The sequence below is a fragment of the Stigmatopora nigra genome, chromosome 16 (assembly GCF_051989575.1).
Source record: "Stigmatopora nigra isolate UIUO_SnigA chromosome 16, RoL_Snig_1.1, whole genome shotgun sequence".
In the NCBI taxonomy this organism is placed as follows: domain Eukaryota; kingdom Metazoa; phylum Chordata; class Actinopteri; order Syngnathiformes; family Syngnathidae; genus Stigmatopora; species Stigmatopora nigra.
The window spans coordinates 40,722-62,581 of NC_135523.1; the positions used below are offsets into that span (position 1 = coordinate 40,722).

General features: G+C 59.2%; 5 protein-coding genes across 10 annotated transcripts; 2 read left to right on the forward strand and 3 right to left on the reverse strand.

The window, feature by feature from the left end:
- Nucleotides 1-954: 954 nt before the first annotated feature.
- LOC144209486 (coagulation factor XIII A chain-like) lies at nucleotides 955-5,581 on the reverse strand. 2 transcript variants are annotated; one of them, XM_077735820.1, is made up of 17 exons: nucleotides 5,103-5,581; nucleotides 4,995-5,039; nucleotides 4,611-4,899; nucleotides 4,244-4,492; nucleotides 4,033-4,151; nucleotides 3,779-3,886; nucleotides 3,521-3,695; nucleotides 3,282-3,420; nucleotides 3,086-3,189; nucleotides 2,836-2,924; nucleotides 2,550-2,703; nucleotides 2,364-2,473; nucleotides 2,030-2,195; nucleotides 1,801-1,955; nucleotides 1,520-1,656; nucleotides 1,295-1,400; nucleotides 955-1,207 (listed from the first exon to the last, which is right to left on the reverse strand). In XM_077735820.1, the coding sequence occupies exons 2-17, from the start codon at nucleotides 5,022-5,024 to the stop codon at nucleotides 1,145-1,147; spliced, it is 2,193 nt and encodes a 730-aa protein (XP_077591946.1). In that variant the 5' UTR covers nucleotides 5,025-5,039; nucleotides 5,103-5,581; the 3' UTR covers nucleotides 955-1,144. The 2 variants fall into 2 exon arrangements, with proteins under 2 accessions (XP_077591946.1, XP_077591945.1); XM_077735819.1 differs by having other exon boundaries at nucleotides 4,995-5,139.
- Nucleotides 5,582-6,353: 772 nt separating this feature from the next.
- fars2 (phenylalanyl-tRNA synthetase 2, mitochondrial) lies at nucleotides 6,354-16,770 on the reverse strand. Of its 5 annotated transcripts, none has more exons than XM_077735826.1 (10): nucleotides 15,796-16,770; nucleotides 15,382-15,468; nucleotides 15,254-15,313; nucleotides 15,015-15,183; nucleotides 14,636-14,798; nucleotides 14,408-14,539; nucleotides 12,221-12,381; nucleotides 11,975-12,132; nucleotides 10,896-11,846; nucleotides 6,354-6,609 (listed from the first exon to the last, which is right to left on the reverse strand). In XM_077735826.1, the coding sequence occupies exons 1-9, from the start codon at nucleotides 16,023-16,025 to the stop codon at nucleotides 11,708-11,710; spliced, it is 1,299 nt and encodes a 432-aa protein (XP_077591952.1). In that variant the 5' UTR covers nucleotides 16,026-16,770; the 3' UTR covers nucleotides 6,354-6,609; nucleotides 10,896-11,707. The 5 variants fall into 5 exon arrangements, with proteins under 5 accessions (XP_077591952.1, XP_077591951.1, XP_077591950.1 ...); XM_077735825.1 differs by having other exon boundaries at nucleotides 6,354-6,925; XM_077735824.1 differs by having other exon boundaries at nucleotides 6,354-6,930.
- Nucleotides 6,361-10,552, forward strand: nrn1a (neuritin 1a). Its single transcript, XM_077735829.1, has 3 exons — nucleotides 6,361-6,522; nucleotides 8,258-8,405; nucleotides 8,964-10,552. Exons 1-3 carry the CDS (start codon nucleotides 6,483-6,485, stop codon nucleotides 9,187-9,189), a joined length of 414 nt encoding a protein of 137 aa, XP_077591955.1. The 5' UTR covers nucleotides 6,361-6,482; the 3' UTR covers nucleotides 9,190-10,552.
- On the forward strand, nucleotides 16,738-17,955 carry lyrm4b (LYR motif containing 4). The gene is made up of 3 exons (XM_077735830.1): nucleotides 16,738-16,906; nucleotides 17,361-17,481; nucleotides 17,644-17,955. The coding sequence occupies exons 1-3, from the start codon at nucleotides 16,821-16,823 to the stop codon at nucleotides 17,689-17,691; spliced, it is 255 nt and encodes an 84-aa protein (XP_077591956.1). The 5' UTR covers nucleotides 16,738-16,820; the 3' UTR covers nucleotides 17,692-17,955.
- Nucleotides 17,956-18,099: 144 nt separating this feature from the next.
- galnt11 (UDP-N-acetyl-alpha-D-galactosamine:polypeptide N-acetylgalactosaminyltransferase 11 (GalNAc-T11)) lies at nucleotides 18,100-21,835 on the reverse strand. The gene is made up of 12 exons (XM_077735821.1): nucleotides 21,714-21,835; nucleotides 20,906-21,176; nucleotides 20,697-20,820; nucleotides 20,466-20,632; nucleotides 20,254-20,379; nucleotides 19,872-20,121; nucleotides 19,688-19,805; nucleotides 19,456-19,608; nucleotides 19,134-19,337; nucleotides 18,935-19,039; nucleotides 18,724-18,861; nucleotides 18,100-18,332 (listed from the first exon to the last, which is right to left on the reverse strand). Exons 2-12 carry the CDS (start codon nucleotides 21,069-21,071, stop codon nucleotides 18,204-18,206), a joined length of 1,680 nt encoding a protein of 559 aa, XP_077591947.1. The 5' UTR covers nucleotides 21,072-21,176; nucleotides 21,714-21,835; the 3' UTR covers nucleotides 18,100-18,203.
- Nucleotides 21,836-21,860: the final 25 nt, after the last annotated feature.

Below are 21,860 nucleotides of genomic sequence, written 5' to 3' on the forward strand. Positions count from 1 at the left end.
CGTTAGTCATTTGACGAGTCGACGCTCGCTCGCTCGACGGCTGGTACCCCCTCCCCCGCCTCCCTTTTAGCACGAGCGCAGCATCCGAAGAGCGCGAGAAGTGCGCGAGATCACGCGAGACTTGAGCGAGAGGACGTCGGTTGCTTTGCTAGATCTGCCTCAGCCTCACCGTGGTCCCCCTGGCCTCCCTCGACCTTTGCACACCTGTCGCTCATTCGCGTCCACCTTCACCTGTGCTTGTCAGCTAGCCAAAGTCAAATCGGAGCGACCGCTCGCTCCTCCTCCTCCTCCTCCCAAAAGTTTAGTCAGAGCAATTTGTCGTCCCCGGATTCCCCATTTGGAACGCCGGTGACAAGTTGGCGGCGGCCACAACATCCGTAGGAGAGCCGGTGGACGACGGACGGCTCGCGTTGGGCAAATCCGCTCGTCCGCAAGTAGAAAAGCCAGAGATTGGGGAAGCGCTCCAAATACTTTGCTTGGGCTTTCGGCGATGACCAACTGAAGCCACTCAAGTACCATTGGCCACCAAACGGGCCGCCAAACCAGTTTCCAGTGGTGACGCCCCCTCTTTTTAATGTTCACCCAACCAATCCTTGCCAATCCTTTAACCCTTTCAGGCCAAACTGGGATTTTTTCCATTTAGATTCATGTAGGATTCCCAAGTTGTAAGCTAGGGGGCGGCGACAATATTATTGTAATCAATGATTGTAATAAAATACTCCTCAGCAAAACAGTGAATTTTGCTCTGGGAATGTTGTCATGTATTTAGGGTCTTTTTGTCTTTCTCTCACCGAATCCGCGGCGACCTCACGTGGCTTGACTCTGGCTGCCGTCGACGGCGAGTGACGGTCAATTCACTCAAAGTGGCGATGGCTGGAAGCCACGGTTCAAGTGTTGCTTGCGACGCCACAGACACGCCACAGACACGCCACAGACACACCACCGTAGAGCGGATGCCTTTGACTATGCTTTATTGATGAGGACTGCGTGACAGCGGAAAGCCTTCAAGAGAGGGTAGGTTGGAACTGGAGCCATGCTTTTGGGGCGGTCCGGGGCAGCGAGAAGGGATCGTCGGCGAAGGGGCCGTCGTCGTCCAAGCGCCAAAGGGGTGGGCGGCGGCGGCGGAGCGGAGAGAGGTCGTATTTCAGTCGGAGCCCTCGTGATTGTCCAGCTTGTCCTCCACGACAAACTCCACCTTTCCCCAAATCTGGAAGAACAGAAGATAATGCACCGTGCCCGTCGGCACTCCAAAAACGAGTGCGGTATGAGACGGGGGGCCGTCTGGCGGCGTTACCTCGCACAGATTTGCGCAGGACATGACGGCCACCAGGGTGCGCTTTCCAGTGGTTTCCGGGACAAAGGACTCCTTCCAGTTGAAGGAAGCTTGCGGTTCGAGGATACTGAAACCCAGGTGCACATGTGAGAAGGCGCCAAGCCCAAGTCCAGTAGAGCCCCGAGCCCAGGGGATCCCCAAGCCCAATGGAGCCCCAAGTCCAATGGAGCGCCCAAGGCCACGTACTTGTAGAAGCGTTGCCTGTTGGACATGACCCGAGGGCCCTCCAGAGCCACGGTGACGTTATACAGTGGGAATTTGAAGGTGTTGGTGAAGGAGACGTTGACAAACATGTCCTGTCCCACCGCTTGAACGCCGCTCACCTGCGGGGACACGGGTCAGGGTCAGAGCCAGGATCAGGGCCAGGGTCAGGGCCAGGGTCAGGGCCAGGGTCAGGGCCAGGGTCAGGGCCAGGGTCAGGGCCAGGGTCAGGGCCAGGGTCAGGGCCAGGGTCAGGGCGGCGCTACCTTGAGCTGCAGGTCGGGGGCCCTTAGGTAGACCACCTTGACGGCCTTGAGGCCGGCGCTGTCGCCGCTGCCCGCCAGCGTGAAAGCCAGGAAGCGCTGGAAACCCATGTGCTTCAAGTATTCCTCGGCCTCCGTCTTCACCACCACGCGCTCCTCTGAAAGGCGGCCCGGTCCGACATTAGCCCACGGCGCCGGTCGCGGGGCCCCGGGCCCGGCGCCAAGCGCTCACTCTTATCGGGTCCCACGGTGACTTCCAGCGCCTCGGCCTTGAAGCGATTGGACACCACTCCCGTGTAGAAGACCACGGCGCAGGTCAGCAAGGCCTTCACCGTCTGGGCCACTTCGCCGCCGTTGTGCAGCTCCACCGTCAGTTCCACGTCCGCCCCCATCAACGCCTGGGGCGGCAGAAAGGCCAATTGTGAAGGTGGCGTCTGGCATTGTGTACGGCCAGAGATGCCGCCGGCCCGGCCCGCCCAATCGCCCGCCGGCCCAGCCCCGCCCGCCCGCCCAATCGCCCGCCCGCCCACTCCCCTCAGCCTCGATCACAGTCACGGAGCGGACACCTGGTCGACGGAGAGCGTGACCGTGATGGCGGCGGCCGCGGCGGCCGGCTGATCCCGGGCCAGACCGAAGCTCTCGGCCGTCTCCATGGCCTTTTCCTCGTCCTGGCTTCCTACAAGTGCGGCGGAATGAACGGAGCTGCGGCGGGCGGGCGGGCGGGCGGGCCCGGCCGCTTCGGGCCAACTGACCTTCCGGGTACTTGTAGGTGTGCGTGATGTCGTCGGCGTCGTTGGCCAGGACGTGCTTGGTGAACAGTCCCGTTCCGACCAGCCTCTTGTCCACGTGGCTGTGGATCTCGTTGCCGTATTTGTCCCGGGTCTCGTAGATGACGTTGCTGTTCACCTGCGGTGGCGTGGGGGTGCGTTTGCCGCAGCGGCAGTGAGTATTGGCGGCGGTAGGCGGCGGTAAGTGGCGGTAAGTGGCGGTAAGCGGCGGTAAGTGGCGGTAAGTGGCGGCGCGGCGGCGGCGAATGACCTCGGCGAAAATGAACGGCCCGTCGTAGGCGTGCCCCACCAGACCCTCCTTGATGGCGATGACCGAGGCGGGCCCGCAGCGGTACAGTCCTGCGTTGGGGAGAATCGGGCTCAACTCTTTGCAATCTGGCCCTCAGTCAGGTCCCGGTGGCCTGGGCGGGGTTAGCCGAGCCCACGCCCCAATTCGGGGCTGGCCGCGCGCCTCGAGTCGGGCGTCGAGGGCGGAGCCCGCCAGCCAAGACTTCCTTTACCGTCGCTGGTCTCCTGGGGAGTGGCATCCACCACCTGCCAGCCGCTGAGTCTGGGGGGCAGGTCGGGCCTCCTCATGAAGACTTCGTTCCAGCAGTGGTAGTTCCTGCCAGAGAGAGAGAGAGAGAGAGAGACGGCCGCGCTAGTCCTCCACGGGACCTCCACGCGGAGCGCGCGCCAACCACCCGGACGGCTCACCAGATGGAGTCGTACGTGTTGCGCACGTCGGCCGAGCCGTCCGCCTTGAAGATGAGCTCGATTTTCAGGTTGCCGTTGTTGTCGTGAGCCGAGTTAAAGTTGGAGATGACTCTGGCCGGGATGCCCAGGCAGCGCAGGACTGGTGGGTGGCGGAGGCGCACGCCGTCACGCCCGAACCCCGGCGGCCCCGAACCCCGGCGGCCCCGACCCCGGCGGCCCCCGCCCCGGCGGACACTTACAGGTGTTGAAGACCCCGGCAAAGACCCAGCACTGGCCGTAGCGCACGGGGCTGCCCGTGTTGGCGTACTGCAGCAAGATGTTGACGCTGCCGGTCCACAGAGTGGGCGCCGTGCCCCCGGAAAAGTTCTCGCTCCAGTTGCCCACCAGCACGCCGTTGTCGTCCTGAGAGTTGATCTGGCAAAAAAAAAAAAAACTGAGGGTCACGCCTGATATTTCGTCGGGAGAAAGAAAGCGGGACGCCCGGGGACGGGGCTCACCACGGCGGAGCCCTTGCGGACAATGTGGATGGCGTTGCCGCGGGTGCTGATGGGCATGCGGCAGGCGTCCAGGATGTAGATGCAGGCGTCCAAGATGCCGCGCTCAAACTGCAAAGAGGCGGCGAGCGTCACGGCGGCGGGCGTCACGGCGGCGGGCGTCACGGCGGCGGGCGTCACGGCGGCGGGCGTCACGGCGGCGGGCGTCACGGCGGCGGGCGTCACGGCGGTCGGGGAGGAAGGCCAGCCCGACGCACCTGGCCGTAGATCCAGTCGCGACTGAGCAGGGTGTCCTTGGAGCCCATGAAGATGACGCCGTTGTCATTAAGGACGTACTCCTCCCGTCCCTGCTCGTCGGGGTAGTACACCACGTCCTCTGCCGAGAGAAGTGGAGAGGACGGTGAGCGGGTGCCCTCCGAGGCAGCGCCCGCCATCCCGCCATCCCACCATCCCTCCCACCCAACGCACCGCTGCTCCAGCAGTTGAAGAGCAGGTAACAGTCGGTGCTGGGATTCCGCTTGGTGCGCTGCAGGCCCCATTTGGAGATGATGGTGATGTACATGCGGAACCTCCCCACGATGCTGTCGGCTTTGGGCGTGATTCCCAACACCAGCCGGGCGCCCTGGGAGTCCACGATGCGGCCCGCCCAGCGCCCCCGATCCCGCGTGCCGAAGGTGGCCTGCTCCAGGGTGCGCCGTTGAATGGAGGGGTTGGAACCTGAGGAGGAGCCCCCCCCCCGGTTAGTAGAAAGGCCCTCCGCGCCCCGCCCACGGCACCCGACCCCCCCCCCCCCCGTTAGTAGAAAGGCCCTCCGCGCCCCCGCCCACGCACTCACCGATCAGGAACTCCAGCCGGAACCTGTCCCTGGGTGTGACGGGGCGGGAGAAGGTGACGTGCAGGAGGAACTCTTGCCCGCGGCGGACCACTAGGTTGTCGCCCACGTAGGCTTGGGTCCGGTGCTTGGGCATGTTGATCTGCTTGCACATGTCCACCGTCTCCACGCTAATGGGCCCCCCGCGCCCTCGCGGCTCCACCTCTCCGTCTCCCTCCTCGGCGTCATCTCCGAAGGGTTCGAATTCGGGGAAATCCTCGGTGTTGGCCGGCCCCAGGTTGACGGTGGACGGCTGCCGTGCGCCGGGCTCGGAGTTAACGTGGTCCGGTGGCGGCGGCGGCGATGGCGGCGATGGCGGTTAAGTTAGCCCTAACCGTGGCCACTCACCGGCTCGTTGTAACGCCCCGTGGTGTTCATGATGCCGAAGGGAGCCTTGGAGACGACGGGAAACTGAAGAAAAAGCCAAATGCCAGCGATTCGACAGCCGCTCCTTACCTGTGCGACGGAGTCTACGTGGCCGCAATGTGGCCAACGGCCCGCCGGCTCCTCTTGAAATAGACGGCCGACTTCCCCTGGGAGGCGGCGGCGGCGGCGGCGGCGGCGGTGGGCGCTTCCTCCCGCCCCTCCCGGGCGGAGGTGACCCTGACACCACTTCCCCTTTGTTTGCCCCGTTCCCTTTGGGTCAAACCGTCAAGGAATTTGCAAAAGCACCTGAGCCGGCGTGGACCCTGCCCCCACCGGTCCATTCGGAGACGGCCGCTCGCCGTCATCCGCGGTTCCGTGTGCAGAGTGGCGTGGCTCGACTCTGTGGCGGAGCGGCGCTACGCTTCCTGGATGTTCCCGGTGACCTCGACACGGGGTCGGGGTCAGGCGGGACGGCGTGTCTTGGACAGGTCGATGAGGAAATGGCGTCAATGCGCTGGGCCAAAAAGGGGAAGGTGGTCGGGAAGCAAAAAGAGAAGCGAAAAAGCCTTTAGGCAAAATGACAAGTCGCTCAACAACCGTTCTTTTATTCCAAAGCCATGGTTAGGGCTTAGGGTCACGTACCTCTCAGAAGCAGAAGAAGAAGAAGATGATGATGATGATGATGATGATGATGGTGATGATGAAGATGATGATGGTGATGATGATGATGATCAAAGAAAAGTAGCTGGCATTGCTTTGCCTTGCTTGGTGGTCTTCTCTCGTTCGTAGTTTTGCTCTTTCCTTTAGCTCCACTGGAGGGCGCCAGCGAAACCTTTCGAGGCCCACAAACCACACACACACACACACACACAAAGGCCTTGGAAGCCTTCATCTATCACGACATCCTAAACCCATGTACACGGTCCATCAATATATAAATTCATATTTACAACAGGGTTTACTCAAGAATTTACTTCAAACACGTGGTACTTTTTCTTCTTTTTATATCATTCTAAGCATTTTAATGGCTAATATAAGGAGATATGAATATTGTTGACGTTGAAAGGGAAAAATCAACACATTGTGGGGCAATATCCAGTACAAGAAAACAGAAGAGAGCATTTAGGAATGAAAATAATAGTACAGGCATTGAGGGGTCAAAAATGAGACAAAAAGTAGCTGTCACTTTATAAAAAAAAATGGAATATAGTATGTCAAAAAGCGGAGGATGTTCTCGATGCCAACGAGGATGAGTAAGAGGAGGAGTCTCTCCCTCTCACTCACCCTCCCTCTCTCTCTCTCTCTCTCTCGCTTCCTCTCTGCCGTTCTCTCACTGTCCTCTTTTCCCGCCAGCTAGCCAGCCACAGAGGAGGAGGAGGAGGAGTTTGTACTTGTGACTTTGCGGACTCCGGCGCGGGTGCGAGCGAGCCAGCGAGCCAGCCAGCCAGCCAGCGTGCGCGTCCACCCAGGATGGCGGGAAGCCTCGTGCTGGTCGTGGCGCTTCATTTGGGTGAGTCCAGTCACATTTTTGCCTCAACAAATGCAGCCAACCATCTTTGCGGCCTCTTACGTGCCGGGCACTCTCGGAGGAAGGGGGCTTCCACCGAAAGTCAGAGAGAGAGAGGGAAAAAAAATAACAAAGACATTTCCAGAGATAAAAAAAAAAAATGGATGTCACCCTTTTCTTCCATTTAATTAAAGCCGCCGCGCGAGTGGTTAGCGACAGATTGCGTGTGCGTCCAAAAAACGGGACCTGTTCTGGTTCTGCTCCTCTCGCGCTCCCCCTTCACACACCATTTGTGGCATTATTTGACGCGCCCGAAGGAAGGCCCAACCAGCAAACGGTTAGTTGTCTGGAGCTGCTTTGGTCTCCTTCCTCTCCTCGTCCTTTTCACATTCCAATTGGCCGGCGCCTGTCCTCCTCCGTGCCGGACACAAAAAGAGGCAAGCCAACGGGGCCAAATTAATCCATCACCAAGAGAAAGGGGGTGACGTCATGGCGCACGAGAGCGTGCACGCGCCTTCCCGCAGAACGGCAGGCCCGGCGGGCTCCGTCTAATATCTGGACTCCGCCATGATGAGGCCCAGGAGGATTGCAAATATATTTCACACTGGCACGTGCTTCTTATTAGGAGTCGCCAACGAGCTCACGGTTGCACAAGGGCGTGCGCCAGCCGGCGTGCGCGAGCCAGCGTGTGTAGAGTTGCGCACGTGCATGCGAAAAAAAAGAGAGCGGGCTCTTTCTCTTGCTCGTGACCGCGCAGCCCTCCTGCGTCTTACCATCTACTACGCACGATTGACACGACCATAAACATTCACGTGCTGCGATGATGGAATGATGGAATGATGGAATTCCACCTCTCCATTCCCTTTGGGCACGGGGAAAAATGGAATTGCCTTTGGAAAATCATGGAAAAAAACTAAATTGATGAACCGGGCCGGATCGTTGTTAAAAAAAAAAAAAGCTTCCATTTTACGGCTTTTTGTTCCGGATGCGATTTCGTTCGAAGGAAACAAAATGATGCGCGTAAAAAAAAAAAAAAAAAAAAAAAAAGATGTCCTTGTTCGTGGGCCGCGCATTGCTTTTTTTGCGTGCGTTCTTTGTGGGTGTGTCGCGGGCTGCCCGCCTTCCTCCTGCACTGCAGGCAAGTGGCCGGCCGTGTGCCTGTGTGCCTGCGTGTGTGTGTGTGTGTGCGTGCGCGCGCGCGTGCGAGCGTGCGTCAGTGAGAGGGAGAAGGAAGCCCCCACGTGCACACAAAGAAAAGGGAGGAGGAAAGTTTCTTCTTCTACGAGCAAAGCATCGCCGATAAATCCAAAGAAATCCCATTTCTGATGAAAAATGGAGAGATTAGAGAGAAAAAAAAAAAGCCAGCGGATTTTGAAAGAAAATCCAAAGAAGGAAATGTTAGCCGCTTCTGAATATCAATATGCCGCCGTTTGCCGTCCCGCTCATTGTACAAAGAAAAGACGGCTGCTCGCGACTGTCAAGACAATGGCGCGTGTCAAGTCAAAAGGGGGGCCATTCTGGAGATGAGCCGGCCTGCAAAGGCCTCGTCTCACGGCCTGTCGGCCTGTAGGCCCGCCTCCTTTGTAATGACCCCCGTTTGATCCGCGGGGCGAGAAACGGGCTTCTCTCGCGCTCATCGTCTTCCTGGAAATTTCCCCCGCTGGCCCCAGACAACAACAACAAGGACGAGTCAGACTTTGTCCATCGAAATAATGCCTTTTTTCCCCCTTTCTTTCAGGGTGGCTCCTGCCGTCGGCCCTGGTGAACCCCGCCCACTGCGACGCCGTCTTCAAAGGCTTCTCCGACTGCCTGCTCGAGTTGGGGGACAACGTGGCCAATTATCCCACCCATTTGGACGACCGGCAGAACCTGCGCAAGATTTGCACGTACGTCCCCTCGGCCTGGCGTTTTCGGTCCGATTTTTTGATCTCGCCGCCGCGCACGCCAGTAGGATTTGGGCAGCACAGACGCAACGACCGTTGGCATTGGACGGACCGGAAGAGAGCCACTTCTCCGCCGCCGGGGGGGGGGGGGGGGGGGGCCCGAGTGCGACCCCGGGACGTCCAAGGCCGCACAATTTGACGGCTCCCTTTAGTTTGGGGGCCAGCTAAGGACAAGCGCGACAACGCCCGTTCTCCGTGCGAAAGGCTTTGTCGGCCGTGGGCGTCGCCGGCTTGTCACAGAGACGCGCTCCAGATGGCGCACGTCCGTTTCTCCCCGGGTTAACGTGCGTGACCGAGCGGGGCACGGCAAGCCGGCGCTAATTGTTGGGGCGAACACGCTGGGGTCAGGGGTCGTAGTGAATTGCGCACGCCTCATTGATCCGGTGGTGGCCAAGCCAATGACTTGATCTGGTTTGTTTTGTTTGCGCCATTTCAGTGGCTCTACTCCTGTTGTGCTCACCGTGTCAAATTTTGTTCCCCCCCTCCCCCCGCCCCCGACAGCTACTGGGACGACTTCCACTCATGCGCCAGCACAGCCTTGTCCGACTGCCAGGAAGGCGCCAACGAGCTTTGGGAGAAACTCAAGAAGGAATCTCGCAGTCTGGATTTCCGCGGAAGCCTGTTTGAACTGTGCGGCGCGGGAAACGCCGCCGCCGCGCCCCATCCACGGGGGGCGGGGGCGGCGGCGCTCCTGCCGGGCCTGCTCACCTGCTTGCTGGCCCTTTAAGAGAGCCCCCCCGCCTCCAAAACACAAGCCCCCGAAAGCGCGGGATCGTCCGGCCCTCCACTTTGCCTCGGGGACGCGGCGTCCCGTCGCGCCACGGCGGAGGAATTTCCCGAGAGGTGTTCCCGTAGGTACGGCCTCCACTCTGCCGGCTCCTTTCCTGCGGCGCCAGCGTGGCGTTGAGTGGGTGTCTCCTCCGCTCCAGAACCCAGAGGAAAAAGTCCCCCAATTGGGGAAGCGTAGGAAATCCTGGGATGCGGGAAGCAAAAAAAAAAAGGTGGCCCGACACCCTCCACGCCACGCGTGGCAGCGGACGGCTCCCTCTCAGAGTCTCAACACGGCCGAGGGCGCTTTTGGTTACCCCCCGCTCCCCGGGGAAGACGGCGTGGTCCGCTCGGCCCTTTTAGGACGCGGCTCCAAAGTTGGCGCCGACTCTGGAAAAGGCCCGAGGGGGCCCCCGGGCGAAAAGGGCCGGCCGCTCCGGGAGGGTGCCGAGAGCGGCGGCCCGGGCGGGCCCACGCTGGCGGGCGGGCCCACGCTGGCGGGCGGGCCCACGCTGGCGTCGCCGCCCCCGGCCGAGCGTTTGGAGTACTCGTGTGGCGTTTGGGCCCTGACCAAGCGGGACCGTGGTTTTCTTTGGAGTAAATCCATGTTTTGACCGTAGGATATCTCGGGGCTGCGATTGGCCGTTGGTCTTTTTGTTTTGGTGTTGAAACGTGAGCCTTTTGGAATTTTGAAGGTCAAACCTCACACGTGTTTTACTCATGTTTTACTCTGCGTTTGGGACGGTTGCTGCCCTATCACGCCAACCTCGGACCTTGGGCCGTGCACGTTAGCTAGCTTTGGGCGCCCACCGCGCCTGTTTCCAAGATAGCTCATGTCGTAGAGCGTTGTGAAGAAAGGGAGTCCGTTCATTTTGTGCCCGTTTCCTGAAATGTTGTGAATTGTTTAGGGTTTTATTTGGGCTTTTTTTTCCCCTAGGTGAGTAGAATGTTTAACATTGTTGTCGTTTGTGGTGGCCAAAGGGAGCAAAAAAAAAAAAGAAAAAGAAAAAAGCAATAGCAGCAGCAGCACGCCACTTAGCGCGGCGCTACCACGCCAAGGCCAGCGTAGCTCCGAGCAATCGATACTACCATTGGTCCACAATCTCAGACTGTTGACTTCCAATAAATAGCCAGTAATAAGATGGTCTTGATCATTGTGTCATCTGCGTGCCTGCCGGGTTCCTTTCTGTCCGTCTGTCTATTTGCTTGCAACTTTTAAACTACAAATCTTTTGTCAGAGGAAATGTATTCCACTTTTAACCAAACTGAAATGATTTAGTGCTGAATAAAAAAAGAAGGAAAAAACGTATGAAGGGAAGCCATGCCTGTCTCTCTCTTTCTCTTTTTTCCCATGTGGGACACACGCGTCCGCATTCATGATTAATGAGTTTGTGCACACGCACGTTCAGTCTATATTGATGGATGAAGGCCGGTTGGGGGTGAGAGAATGGGTTTGGGGGGGGGGGGGGGCTCAGCTGCAGAGCAAACATCAAAATGACACTAGTTTCCAATTAGCGGCCGATTGCAAACAAGCGAGTCACGACGCCAAAACAATCGCAAAAAAAAGGTGGTGATTCGGCGAGTGGCTCTGAAAAGAACCTTCTCTTTCCCCTCCCGCTTCTAACGTGCGTCCGTCCAAGAAAAAGCAAAAGCAAAAAGACTTACCAACTACTTGGAACGTTGATTTGAGTGGGATGCGAAGACTCCACATGCTGGCTTTTGCTACGCTCGATTGAGACAGCACTCCATTGTGTGTGCGTGTACGAGCGCGCGCGCGCGCGCGCACACGTCGATGAAATATGCAACGCGGAGGTAGGCAGGCAGGCAGGCGGGCGGGCGCAGACTAATTCCTGGAAGCGAGCTAGAGTCGTGAATAATTCAAGGCGCAATTAAGGCCTGCAGGAAGAAAGGCGTTTATAAAATATTTATGACGGAAATCCCGTGAGATGGGACTCGGCAGCACGCGCTGCTACAGCAATGACCAATTGAAGAAAAACACTCCCCATTTTCAAACGCCCAAAATAAATCCAAATGCAAGGTCTGTTTACCATTTTTCCCCCTCCCATTTTCAGTTGTTGTGGAGAACGTGGCCGAGAATGGAAGCCAAATACACTAAAAACATGCCATTTTCACGAGAACATTTATGTTTGAGGGCAATGGAGCGTCGTTGTAACCATCTCACGGCCGGCGGCCAGTGTGAAGCCTTAAAAAAAAAGAAAAAAAAGGGGGGGGAGGGAGACAGGTTATCTTTGTGAAATTTTATTAGCACGTGCGCCTCACAATTTTGAGATGCCCCCCCCCCTCCTTCCCGTGTGGAATTTTTGCACGTCTTCCCCTCGGCGCGCCCGCGTGAGCTTTCTCCGCGTACTAGGCTTTCCTCCCGCATACACGCTTAGCCTAACCGAATACTCGAAATTGACGGCGATCCTTTGTCTCCTGGCCGCTGGCCGACCGCTGGCCGACCGCTGGCCGTGCTTTCAGTAGCGTCCCTCCACACCCAGCTGCGTTTGTGCCCGCCGTTGGATTTGGCCGTGAACTCGCCGGACCTCCTGTTGGCTGAGCGTGCGCTCCGTGTGGCGGTAGAGCAGACGGAAACACAAACTGCGCCGCCCGCTCCTGCAAGAAAAGGCCACGCACTTTGTTTACTTTGGCTTTTCCACTGGCGACAGTTGGATTTCAGCCTCAAGATGGGCGCCTTGACCCCAAATAACACTTGCTCATCTGCAGCGTGCGTCTGTTCTCACGTGGGGTGCGTGAAGTCATCTAGTAGCGTCACCTCCTCTACCAGGTCCCCGGCGACGGCGCGTACCAACTCGTAGAAGTCGTTGGCGTGGAAAGCGCCCTGGTCGGCGGGAAGCCAGAAGGAGATGTCGTTGCGCAGGGGCGGGTACTTGCTCAAGGCCTAGAGAGAAAGAGAGAGAGAGAAAGAAGATGGCCTTTTGCGTCCATCCGTCCCTGATCCTGGGGATAAGGCCCGGCCGGCCGGCTACCTGGAAGCGGACTGGCCGACGCACGTCGTCCACGCGGAATTGCTCGAGGAAGCGCTGGTCTCGGCTCCAGAAGAGACGGATGTCCGGGATGTCGTAGAGGACCATGGCCAGGCGCTCCAGGCCCAGTCCGAACGCCCAGCCCACCTTGTCGGCCGCGCCGGCTGCAAACGCACCGCCAGAGGAAGCCAACGTTCATCCGCGGCGGACGACGACAAAGTGGATAAAGACGGACGGCGGGAGGAAATCCCGGGCGCCTTCCTCGCCATCTGTCCGAGTGCCTCCGCCGGCGCTCGCCGTTTAAACTTCAATGGGATGCGGGCGGGCGGGCGGGCGGGCGGGACGTTTTGCCGGCCCGCCTCCGCCAAGGAGTGCGGCCGAGACCAAAGGGCCGTCTGAGTCACGCCATGTGCCAATTGTCTCTTTTGCGTGGATTTCAAAGAAAGACAGATTTGAGCAAAGAAGAGCAAAGGAGAGCAGCTACCTGACCCCCCCCCCCCCCCCCACCCTCCACCTTTAGACAGAAGGTGGGTCCCTTTCTTTTGCCAACCAGGCACAAGCACCCATCGATTGGCTGTGGGCAAAGTAGCGGCGGAGGTGTACGGGCTGTGAAATCTGCTCACGCTGCTGTTCCAAGCAATTAACAGCTTCTCAAAGCGCTCACCCGCGGATTACCAGCTATTCGCCCGGAGACGTGGTTTCCGGCGGACAGCCATGGCCGGGGGCCGGGGACGGGGGGCTGGGGGCCGGGGACAGGGGGACAGGGGGCCCGGGGCGGCGGGCGCCGACACACAAAGGCCACCATTTGCGCAAGGGGAAAAGAGTGTCACCCTTGTCGCCCGACGCCGTGCCTTTTCATCTCAAAGTGGGAAGCCTAAGGACAGCGGGAGTAGGGGGTGCTGGCTCGCAGCTCATTTATTCAGGAAGGGGATTAGTGAGCCCAAAGCCCACACCTGAGCCCGGCGCGGGCCGTCCCCGGGGACCGGGGGGCCCCGGCTTTGAGGGGCTGTTAATTGTTGGCGACAAGACTTTAATCAGATTTGGCTGGGCCCGCGCACACAATATCCCACCCGCCGGCACGCGCCCCCAGCCCCGTCCGTCTCCCCCGGGAAGGAAGGCCCTGTGTAAATCAGGAGGCGTGGCCACGGACCAGTCGCATATGTTGGGAGGGGAACCCCTGGGAAACGCACGCACGCACGCACGCACGCACGCACGCACGCAGGCACGCACGCAGGCAGGCCTGGCCGTCCGTGTCTGACATTCCAATTTCCGCCACTGGCCCGGCCACAGACGGGAATCGAACGGGCGGAAATATAGGGCAGACGAATGGGATTGCTTTTAGTCGAGGGCTTTTGGGAATATCCAATGGCCTTCGTTCGGTAAAGGGCTTTCCCAAAGTGACCGGAAGAAGACTTTTCTTTTCTCCTTTGTCCTGCTCGGAGGCTAACCCCCCCAAACCCCCCCCCCCGCGCATCCACACACACACACCCAGCCAGCGTGCTCCAGGCCACACATATGGCGCTCACACTATTAAATAAGACACACGGCAGCCAACTGGTGTCCCCTGTTGCCGCCACCCTGACTCCCTCCCTCCCCCCCTCCCGAATACGCTCTACTACAGTGGCTCTGCTGCTCTAATGCTCCCCCCCCCCCTATTGTTTGTAGCGCTCCAGAAATATTGGATAGAGATGGAAGGGGGTGTGTAAGGTGGCACGTTACCACGGCAACCGGCCACACTGCCGCAGTAAAGATAGAGGGGAGGTGTGCGGGTTTCCTCATGCACCACACGCGCTTACCTACCAGCCAACTATTTTCGGCCTTCTCTCGTTTACGGGCTCGTGTCACGACCGCGCCGGGATTGAGGGACGGGGCTACGCCCAATTTGTTCTTTTCTTTTCGGGGGAACGCTATTTAGCGGGAAGCTCCATCAAAAGAAGGAGCCGGGACCGAGCAACTGACCGCCGAAGCAAACATTCAAGGTGACCCGTGGCACCAGAATGCCGACTTACGTACGCTAGGAGCGCAATACAAAAATAAACGTCTGAATCCACGGGTTCCGAATTTTGCCTCTACTGTACTTTCGTATCCAATTTAAGGGCTGAGTAGCACCCTTGTCACTTGTTTTTTTTTTTTAAGCAAGTAGTAGTTTCCATGCCTATAAGGGTGAGGTGTGTGTGATAGTTCTCTGACCAGAGTTGAGTAGTTGCTGCTCCATGATTCCACAGCCCAGCACCTCCATCCAGTCGCCATTGTAACGCACCTCCATCTCGAAGGAGGGATGAGTGAAAGGGAAGTAACACTCAAGCCAGCGCATCTCCACGCCTGTGGAGAAGGGAGAAAAAAAGCCCATCCATCTTGGGGTACTGGCGTGGCGTGGGCCGGCCGGCCGCTGGCTCGCTGGCCTGGGACCTGACCTACCTTCTCCAAACAGATCCCCCACCAGCGCCGAGAGCGTCCCCTTCAGGTGCGACTCCAGCAGCTTGACTGCCTCCAGACTGTGAACTTGCTGTTTTTGGGGCGTCCTGCGCACCGGCTCCTCAAACAGGCGCAAGTCTTGGCCGTTGGTGACGCCAGAGAAGAGCTGAAAAGTGCAAAGTTACCCATTTCATTCCATTCCCCTTGACCAAATCATCATTTTTGGATTCTTGGAATCGAGCGGTACTTGAAAACGGACACTCTTTTTTGCCCATTGAGTGGAACCACTCGGCAACCGTCCCGTAGCGCTTCCTACGAGCTTGGGTTTACTTGTACACCGCATTGGCGCGTGGGCTTGCTATATGTCTTTTCCTTTCTTTACCTGGCGCTCGGAGAAGAGACGCACGCCCTCCATCTGGTGGAAAACGGGGTAGTGGCTGGCGTCGATCTCGTCCCGTCTGTAGACGTCTCCGGCCAACAGGAAGGCGTCCAGCCCCCCGCTCACCAGCTCTCGCTGGTGGGCCGACGTGTGAGAGCGAAGCATGGTGTTCCTGAAAGAGTCCACGGTTGGGTGGGAAACTCGGGCGCGGCGGGGAGATGTGGGCTTTGGTGGCGCCCCACCTGTTCAGGTAGTAGTTGTCGCCGCGTTTCCTGCTGGGGTGCCCGCTCGGGATCAGCAAGCTGTCGACCCACCGCGCCGTTAGCCGGCCGGTCGGCGGGCGACGTGACCGACGGCGCGGGGAACCCACCTGTCGAAGTTCTGCTCCGTCGTAACCACGGGGCTCAGGTTGTCGTGGGCCGAGAACAGTGGGTTTCCCGAGCGAGCGGCGTGAGCGCTGACCACACACACACACACACACACAAAAGCGCCACCTCGTCAAAGACAATTCCCACAGAGAAGGCGGCCAGACGACACGTCAATGTACCGCCGCTGCCGACTCCGAACAGAGAGGGCAACGTCTGCCGGACGACGACAAACTTGCGCTTCAAGGCGCTACGGGTGCCGGCCAATTGTGGTCGGTCACCCGGGAACGATCGAGCACAAAAGTTCGAAAGGGACATTTGGCACGGAGTCCAGTGGCCATTTCCGCGGTGCGTAGTGTCGCTCAAAGAGGCGGATTTCAAGGAGGACCGAGTGGAAGAGGAGGGGGGAGCAGGCACACCTGTAGAAGTGAGTCTTGATCCTCTCCTTGAGGAGCCACAGAGGATGATGGCGTTGGTTGTGGAGGTCGCGGCCCACTTTAGCCAAAATCTTGGGCGTGACGTTGGTGAAGTCGTCGCAAGGGTAAACGCGGCCCAACACTGGCAGGCCTTCCCGGCCCGGGCCCGAGGAACGTCGGCGCCACGCTGCCAGATGTGGCCAGGGCGGGCGCGGCGGCCCCCGGAGGATCATGACGCCGGCGCCCAGAGGTCGGCCAAAAAATCTGAGGGAGGAAAGACTGGATCGATCGATGGGTCAGAACCTCATCTTCTTCCGCTCCAGTGAGGGGCCGAGGAAATACACGGCAGTTGACGCTCTGCCTAAAAATCACATGGCCTCGGGGGTCCGCTCGACACCCGAGTCGCCCATACCGGGCAAGCGGACGGGCCCGTCGATACGAAACGCCCGCCCGCCCTAGGCTGAAGTCTGACGGGAGTGCAAGGGCTCCAATGGTGAAGTCAGGAAGCATCCAATTAAATACTTTCATTGACATACAAATCAACACATGGAGATAACCAACTAGGAAATATAACAAAACACAAACACGTGCGTAAAAGTGATGCCATAAATGTTGAAACGAACGAACAAATGTTGAGACATCATCACATTTCACAATGTATTTTTAAGCAGCAAATTTGGAATTTGGGAATTTCATTCGAGGTCAAACGATAAGTAATAGCGAGATTGTCTTACCCTGACCACCGTTCGGTTTCGTCTTCCTTCTTTTAGAAGTCTGAAGCGTGCCAGAATGCTTGGCTGGTTTTTGAAAGAAAAACAAAATGCAAAGGCTTATCCCCAGACCCCCTAACGATGTGCGTACATACCAAACGAGAGTCTGGACAAGATTTACTGTGAAGGGCTAAATTCAAAGTTAGGAATGAACGAGGCGAATGCTGACTTGCGACTGGCGCTCTCCGAACACACTTGTGTCGCGGGGTCCTTAAATGCCGACTACCGACTGTAGCCGCTTAGCTAACTGACTGCAAGATGGCGGCGCCCTCCACATCGCAGGTGATTTCTCTCTACAGGATGCTCTTAAGAGAAAGTTACCATTTCCCGTCGTACAATTACAGGTGAGGCTTTTGCGTGTAGCCATGCCGGGCGGCTTCTACGTCTTTCCAAATGTGTTTTCTGCGTCCCTCGTTACTATCAGTTTGACAGCCTGTATAACTGCCTGCGTCACTAACTTCCCGCCTAACTAACTAACTAACTGCCTACCCGGTAGCATAGTATACATGCTCAACTGACACTGATCTGATGACCTCTTGTATCCAATGCCAACGTTTGCATTCACATTTTCTTGTTTCGTATATGTCATTAAAATAATCTTGTATATATATGAGATGATAAGTGAAGTGAACGTCTGCCATAATGTCAGAACCGAAGTGGATTTGTTTCAAGATCTTGATTCAAATGATGAGTTTCTACATGGTCGTGTTGCGCATTTTCACAGCGAAAGGAAAAGGCATTCGAAACGACGCCGGCAAGTGCAGAGCGGGAGTTGAGCCCAAAATGCCTCTTTTGCAGGACCTACGCGGTGCGCCGAGTGCGTGATGCTTTTAGGCTTCACAAGCATGTGGACGACCCAAAGAAGGTGGAGAGCCTGCTGTCGGAGGGCCGCCAGTCGCTGGCACTGATCCGGAGGCAGGTGAGGCCGGCCCGCCACGGACGCACGCAGCCATGAACGCGGGCGTTTTACCCGGCGGCCGCCCGACTCGTCTTTTGGGCCTGGCCCAATTTCACCCCAGCAACTTCCCCTTTTGATCCGTTCATACAATGGCTCCCGTAACGTGTGGTTCGTGGATTGCAGGTGCTGGTGGGAGCCATGTTCCAGGCACCCAAGACGGTGGTGGAGTAGCGGCAGAAGCTCGGACGTGGCCCGCCGGCCGTTCCCGAGGCGGGAGGCGCGTGGGTCCCCTCTCCCGGCTCGGCCATTTTTCCAAAATCAAAAAAGCCCTAGCTGTGATCAACTGCAAAGGGAGCACCTTTCCAACGGATGAACGTCGGCGTCACCCGCTTTTGTTTTGGGCCCGACCCAAAGTGCGTAGCCATGCGGGGGCACCTGTACATTTTGCCCGACTTTACCCAACTGTCCCGAATAAATTATTTTACTGAAAAAGATGACCGAGTGTTTAATTTCAATTTTGTTATTTCATTCCATATTTACTCACCTACATGGTGTAGTGATCAGTCCAGCGACAGCAGGGATTCGAACCCAGGTCTCCCCGGCAGACGGACGGCAAAGAAGAGAAGAAGATGAATGGCGTACGGTTGTACAAATGACTTGTTTATTGGTCTCCTCTTCCTTCAGAGCTGGAATCGTGCACGAGGCCGACGACAAGAAAAAGGGCCAAGACGGCGTTTGAAGGGTCACGCCGCCACCACCGGGAGCTGCCAGAGTTGCGGCGCCGAGGCGTCGCATATGGCCACGGCCACGCGCCCGTTCTCGTCCGCCGTCAGACACTGGCCCACCGACACCTGGTACACCCGTGACGTTTTCTGTGGAAAGACGCGCAGAGGTGGCTCTCGGTCAGGCTGCTCTGAGAAGGAAGCCCTTCCGCCGCCGCTCTGCCGCGGAAGGGGGCGTCACGCTCTACAGGCGCCCGCCGGCCTTTTTCGCCCGGGGAGCCGGAAATGGGGAGCATTTTCACCGCGTGGTCGGGGACTCGGTTATCCGGCCCAAGGGTGCAGGTGATGGGGTCTGATTTGGGCCCAGCGTGCGGACCGTCGACGGTGTGAGAGGCAGCCGCATCTCACGGCGCCCTTTGGCCGGAGACGGCTAACCGAGTCCCCGCCGGGAGTCCGGCGTGGGGCCCCTTTTCCAATTTCCACCTTTGTCCGCGCGTGAAAATGGCTCCCGTTTCCATTGACGGACGACGCCCTCCCTCACCTCCAGGTCCCACTGCTGCGAGCCCCCCGAGCCGTGGCACTTCATGAGCCTGGGAGGGTCCCGAGTCCGGACCTCCGACACGTCCAGGCACAGGAGGCCGGCCAGGATCAGCTGCCCGTCCTCGTCGTACGTCCACTCCTGCGTGGGCCAAAAGCTGCCGGTTAGGCGGTGCTTGGCGTAGTTGGACCACGGAAGCCCGGCGGACGGTCACCTGCTCGGGGTCGGCGGGGTCGCAGGCCGCCAGCGCCACCGCGCCACCCTTCTGGGAGGCTCGCGTCCGCGCCGCCAAACAACGGCCGGCGGCCGTGTTTCGGAGCTGACGGGAGGGAAGGGAGGGTGTCTGTCGGCCATTCGGGGGAGGGAGGGAGGGAGGGGGGGGGAGGGTGGTTTCATGGCGGTCGCTAGCTTACCCAACCTCGGGAGAGCACCCGGGGACGCGCCGCCTTCTTGTCGGCCGGCGCGGGCGCCTGCGGCCCGCTCTCCATTTCGGGGTACACGTTGTCCAGGTACCAGCGGAAGGAACGGCAGCCCAGACGTTGGCGCAACGCCGCGCGCTCGCCCACGTCGCCAAAGTCGCGTCGGCGCAGCTCGGGTCGCAGGGACAGGAAGCGCTCCTGTCCAGACGGACGTGGTGAGTCGGGTGACCGGTGTGGAGGCGGGCGCCGTGGACGCGGGCGCCTTGGACGCGGGCGCCGTGGACGCGGGCGCCGTGGACGCGGGCGCCTCTCTTACCTTGTAGTCGTCCATCCAGACGTGAGCCAGCCGCAGGGAATTGCGGGCCATGGTGTCTTGGCCCCCCGGCGAGCCGTAAGGACGCCTCTTGCGGAAGATGTGACCCACGCGGGAGCACGGGATGATCAGCAGCTGCCCGCCGCACATCCAAATCTGAGGAAAAAAAAGACGTTCTTTAGAGCGGGCGGGTAAGCGGCGGGTAAGCGGCGGGTAAGCGGCGGGTAAGCCTCACCCTGAACGAGATCTCCAGGTTCTCGCCGCCCCAAATGTCCATGCCGGCGTCGTACGCGCCCAGTTCCGCAAAGTACTTTCGGTCTATGGCAAAGAGACCGCCCGCCATGGTGGGCGACCTGGGGGGAGGAGCCAAAATCCAGGTCAGACGCTGGCGGTCCGGGGCGAAGGCGCCGAGGCTTTACCGGACGGGGGCCACGGCGCCGCGGGGCCCGGCCAGTTGCTCGGCGGGCACCGGGTCCCACTTGAAGTGCAGCCCCCAGTTGAAGCCGCCGCGCACAAGCGGGGAGGCCGAGTAGGCCAGGGTGTCGGCGGAAATGATGTCGATGACGGGGCAGACCACCGTCCGCCGATCGGCGTGCACCGAGGCCAACAGGGGCTGCAGCCAAGCCTGATTGACCTCGCAGTGGCTGTCCAGGAAGACCAGAACCTCACCTGCGACCGGGAACGGGGAACGGGAAAGGAAAAGGAAAAGGACTTGGGTCAGAGGGAAAGGACTTGGACTTGGGTCAGAGGGAAAGGACTTGGACTTGGGTCAGGCTCAGAGACGGCGGCTCAGATGGTCACCTCCGGCGTGCTGGGCTCCAATCATGCGTCCTCGGATGAGGCCCTCCCTCTTTTGGTTGCGGAGCAGCTTGACGTTGCGGGGCAGGCGCCGGCGGACGTAGCGCTCCAGCTCCTCCTTCAGCTCGGCTGCGCGCCAAAAGCGCCTTTGGCCCGGCTCGCGTCCGCTCGGAACCCGCCGGGAGAGGAAAGTCCTCCCCGCGGCGGGGGCTTACCCAGCTCGCTGCGGTCGTCCACCAGGATGATCTCGTGGAGCAGGCGCGCGGGGGTCCGCTCCAGGACGCTGTGGACCGTCCTGGTGAGGGCGGACAGGGCCTCGTTGAAGAAGCAGATGATCACGCTGGCCGACGGGAGGTCCTCCGGGTAGGCCTCGTCCACGCACCTGCCCGGGTGGCGTGTCAGGGTTGGACGGCCTTTGGCGGGAGCGACGGCCGGCGAGCGCCTACTTTGGCTCCCTGGTGTCGGGCAGCTGGCGGCGAGGGCCCACGCGTCGCGAGATCAGCACGTTGAAGGCGTGCTGACGGTAGCCGGCGTCTCGCAGCTCCCGGTCGGCCTCGTCGAAGATCATGCCTGCGCGGGGAGAGGGCGCCGCCGGCTGGCCGTCATCGCCATGCCGGCGGACGGACGGACGACGGGCCGGCCGCTCGGGGCTCACCCATCTCGGCCCCCGGCCGCCCCGGGGGTCCCGAGCGGCGGGGCGGCCCCACGGGGATCCCGCCCGGGCCCGGCTCGGCCGACAAGTAGAGGAAGAGGAGCAGCGCCCAGGCGGCCGACGTGACCGCGCAACCCAGGCAGAAGTAACGCAGCGGCAGCGGAGCCATGGGGGGGACGCAGGCCGCATGGCCTCCTCACATCACGCTGCGCGCCCAGGGAGGGGGACGCCGCGCGCCAGACGCCGTCCTCGCCAACCAAAAGGTGCTGCAGGCCTGGACGGAGACGGCAGACAATTTGAACAAAGACTGACATTTTTAAGGCTTTTTTTTTGCAAAAACCGACATACTGTAGTAAGTCATTTTTGTCAAAAACAAGTGTAATAAGGCTTTTTTATTTTATTTGTTTTAACCAAAAAATGACACTATAGTAAGGCTTTTTTTCTCCTTATATTACACGGAGGTTTGCAAAGTAGTAAAGCTAGTCAAACCCAGTCGTAAAGCAAAGTCCGTTGGTCGAACTTGGCCCCACGGTGAAGCCTTTGGAATGCATCGCCTGCTTTTTAGGGGGGGTTTATGAGTTGTCCATTCGAGACATGAAAAGCGGAGGAAATGGGGGGAAAAAAAAGAGGGACCGGCGACGCGTTTCTCGGTCGAACCGAGACGTGACAACAGGCGAGTCGAGCCAAGTCGTTGTCGCTTTGCTCGGCTAAAACGACGGTCGCGCCACGGCACAAAAAAAGCAGGACGGACGGACGAACGAACGAACAAACGAACCGAACGAAACGAACGGAGCGATGAACGGAAACTCACCGTTGTGACGATCCGACGAGTAGACGGAGACAGACTAACAAACAAACAAAACTGCGGGCTGACAGACGTCAAAGGTCCGCGCCGGAAACGCACGGTGATCACAAGGGGTGCTTTTCCGCTCGCTCCTTCCTTCCTTTCGCATGACGC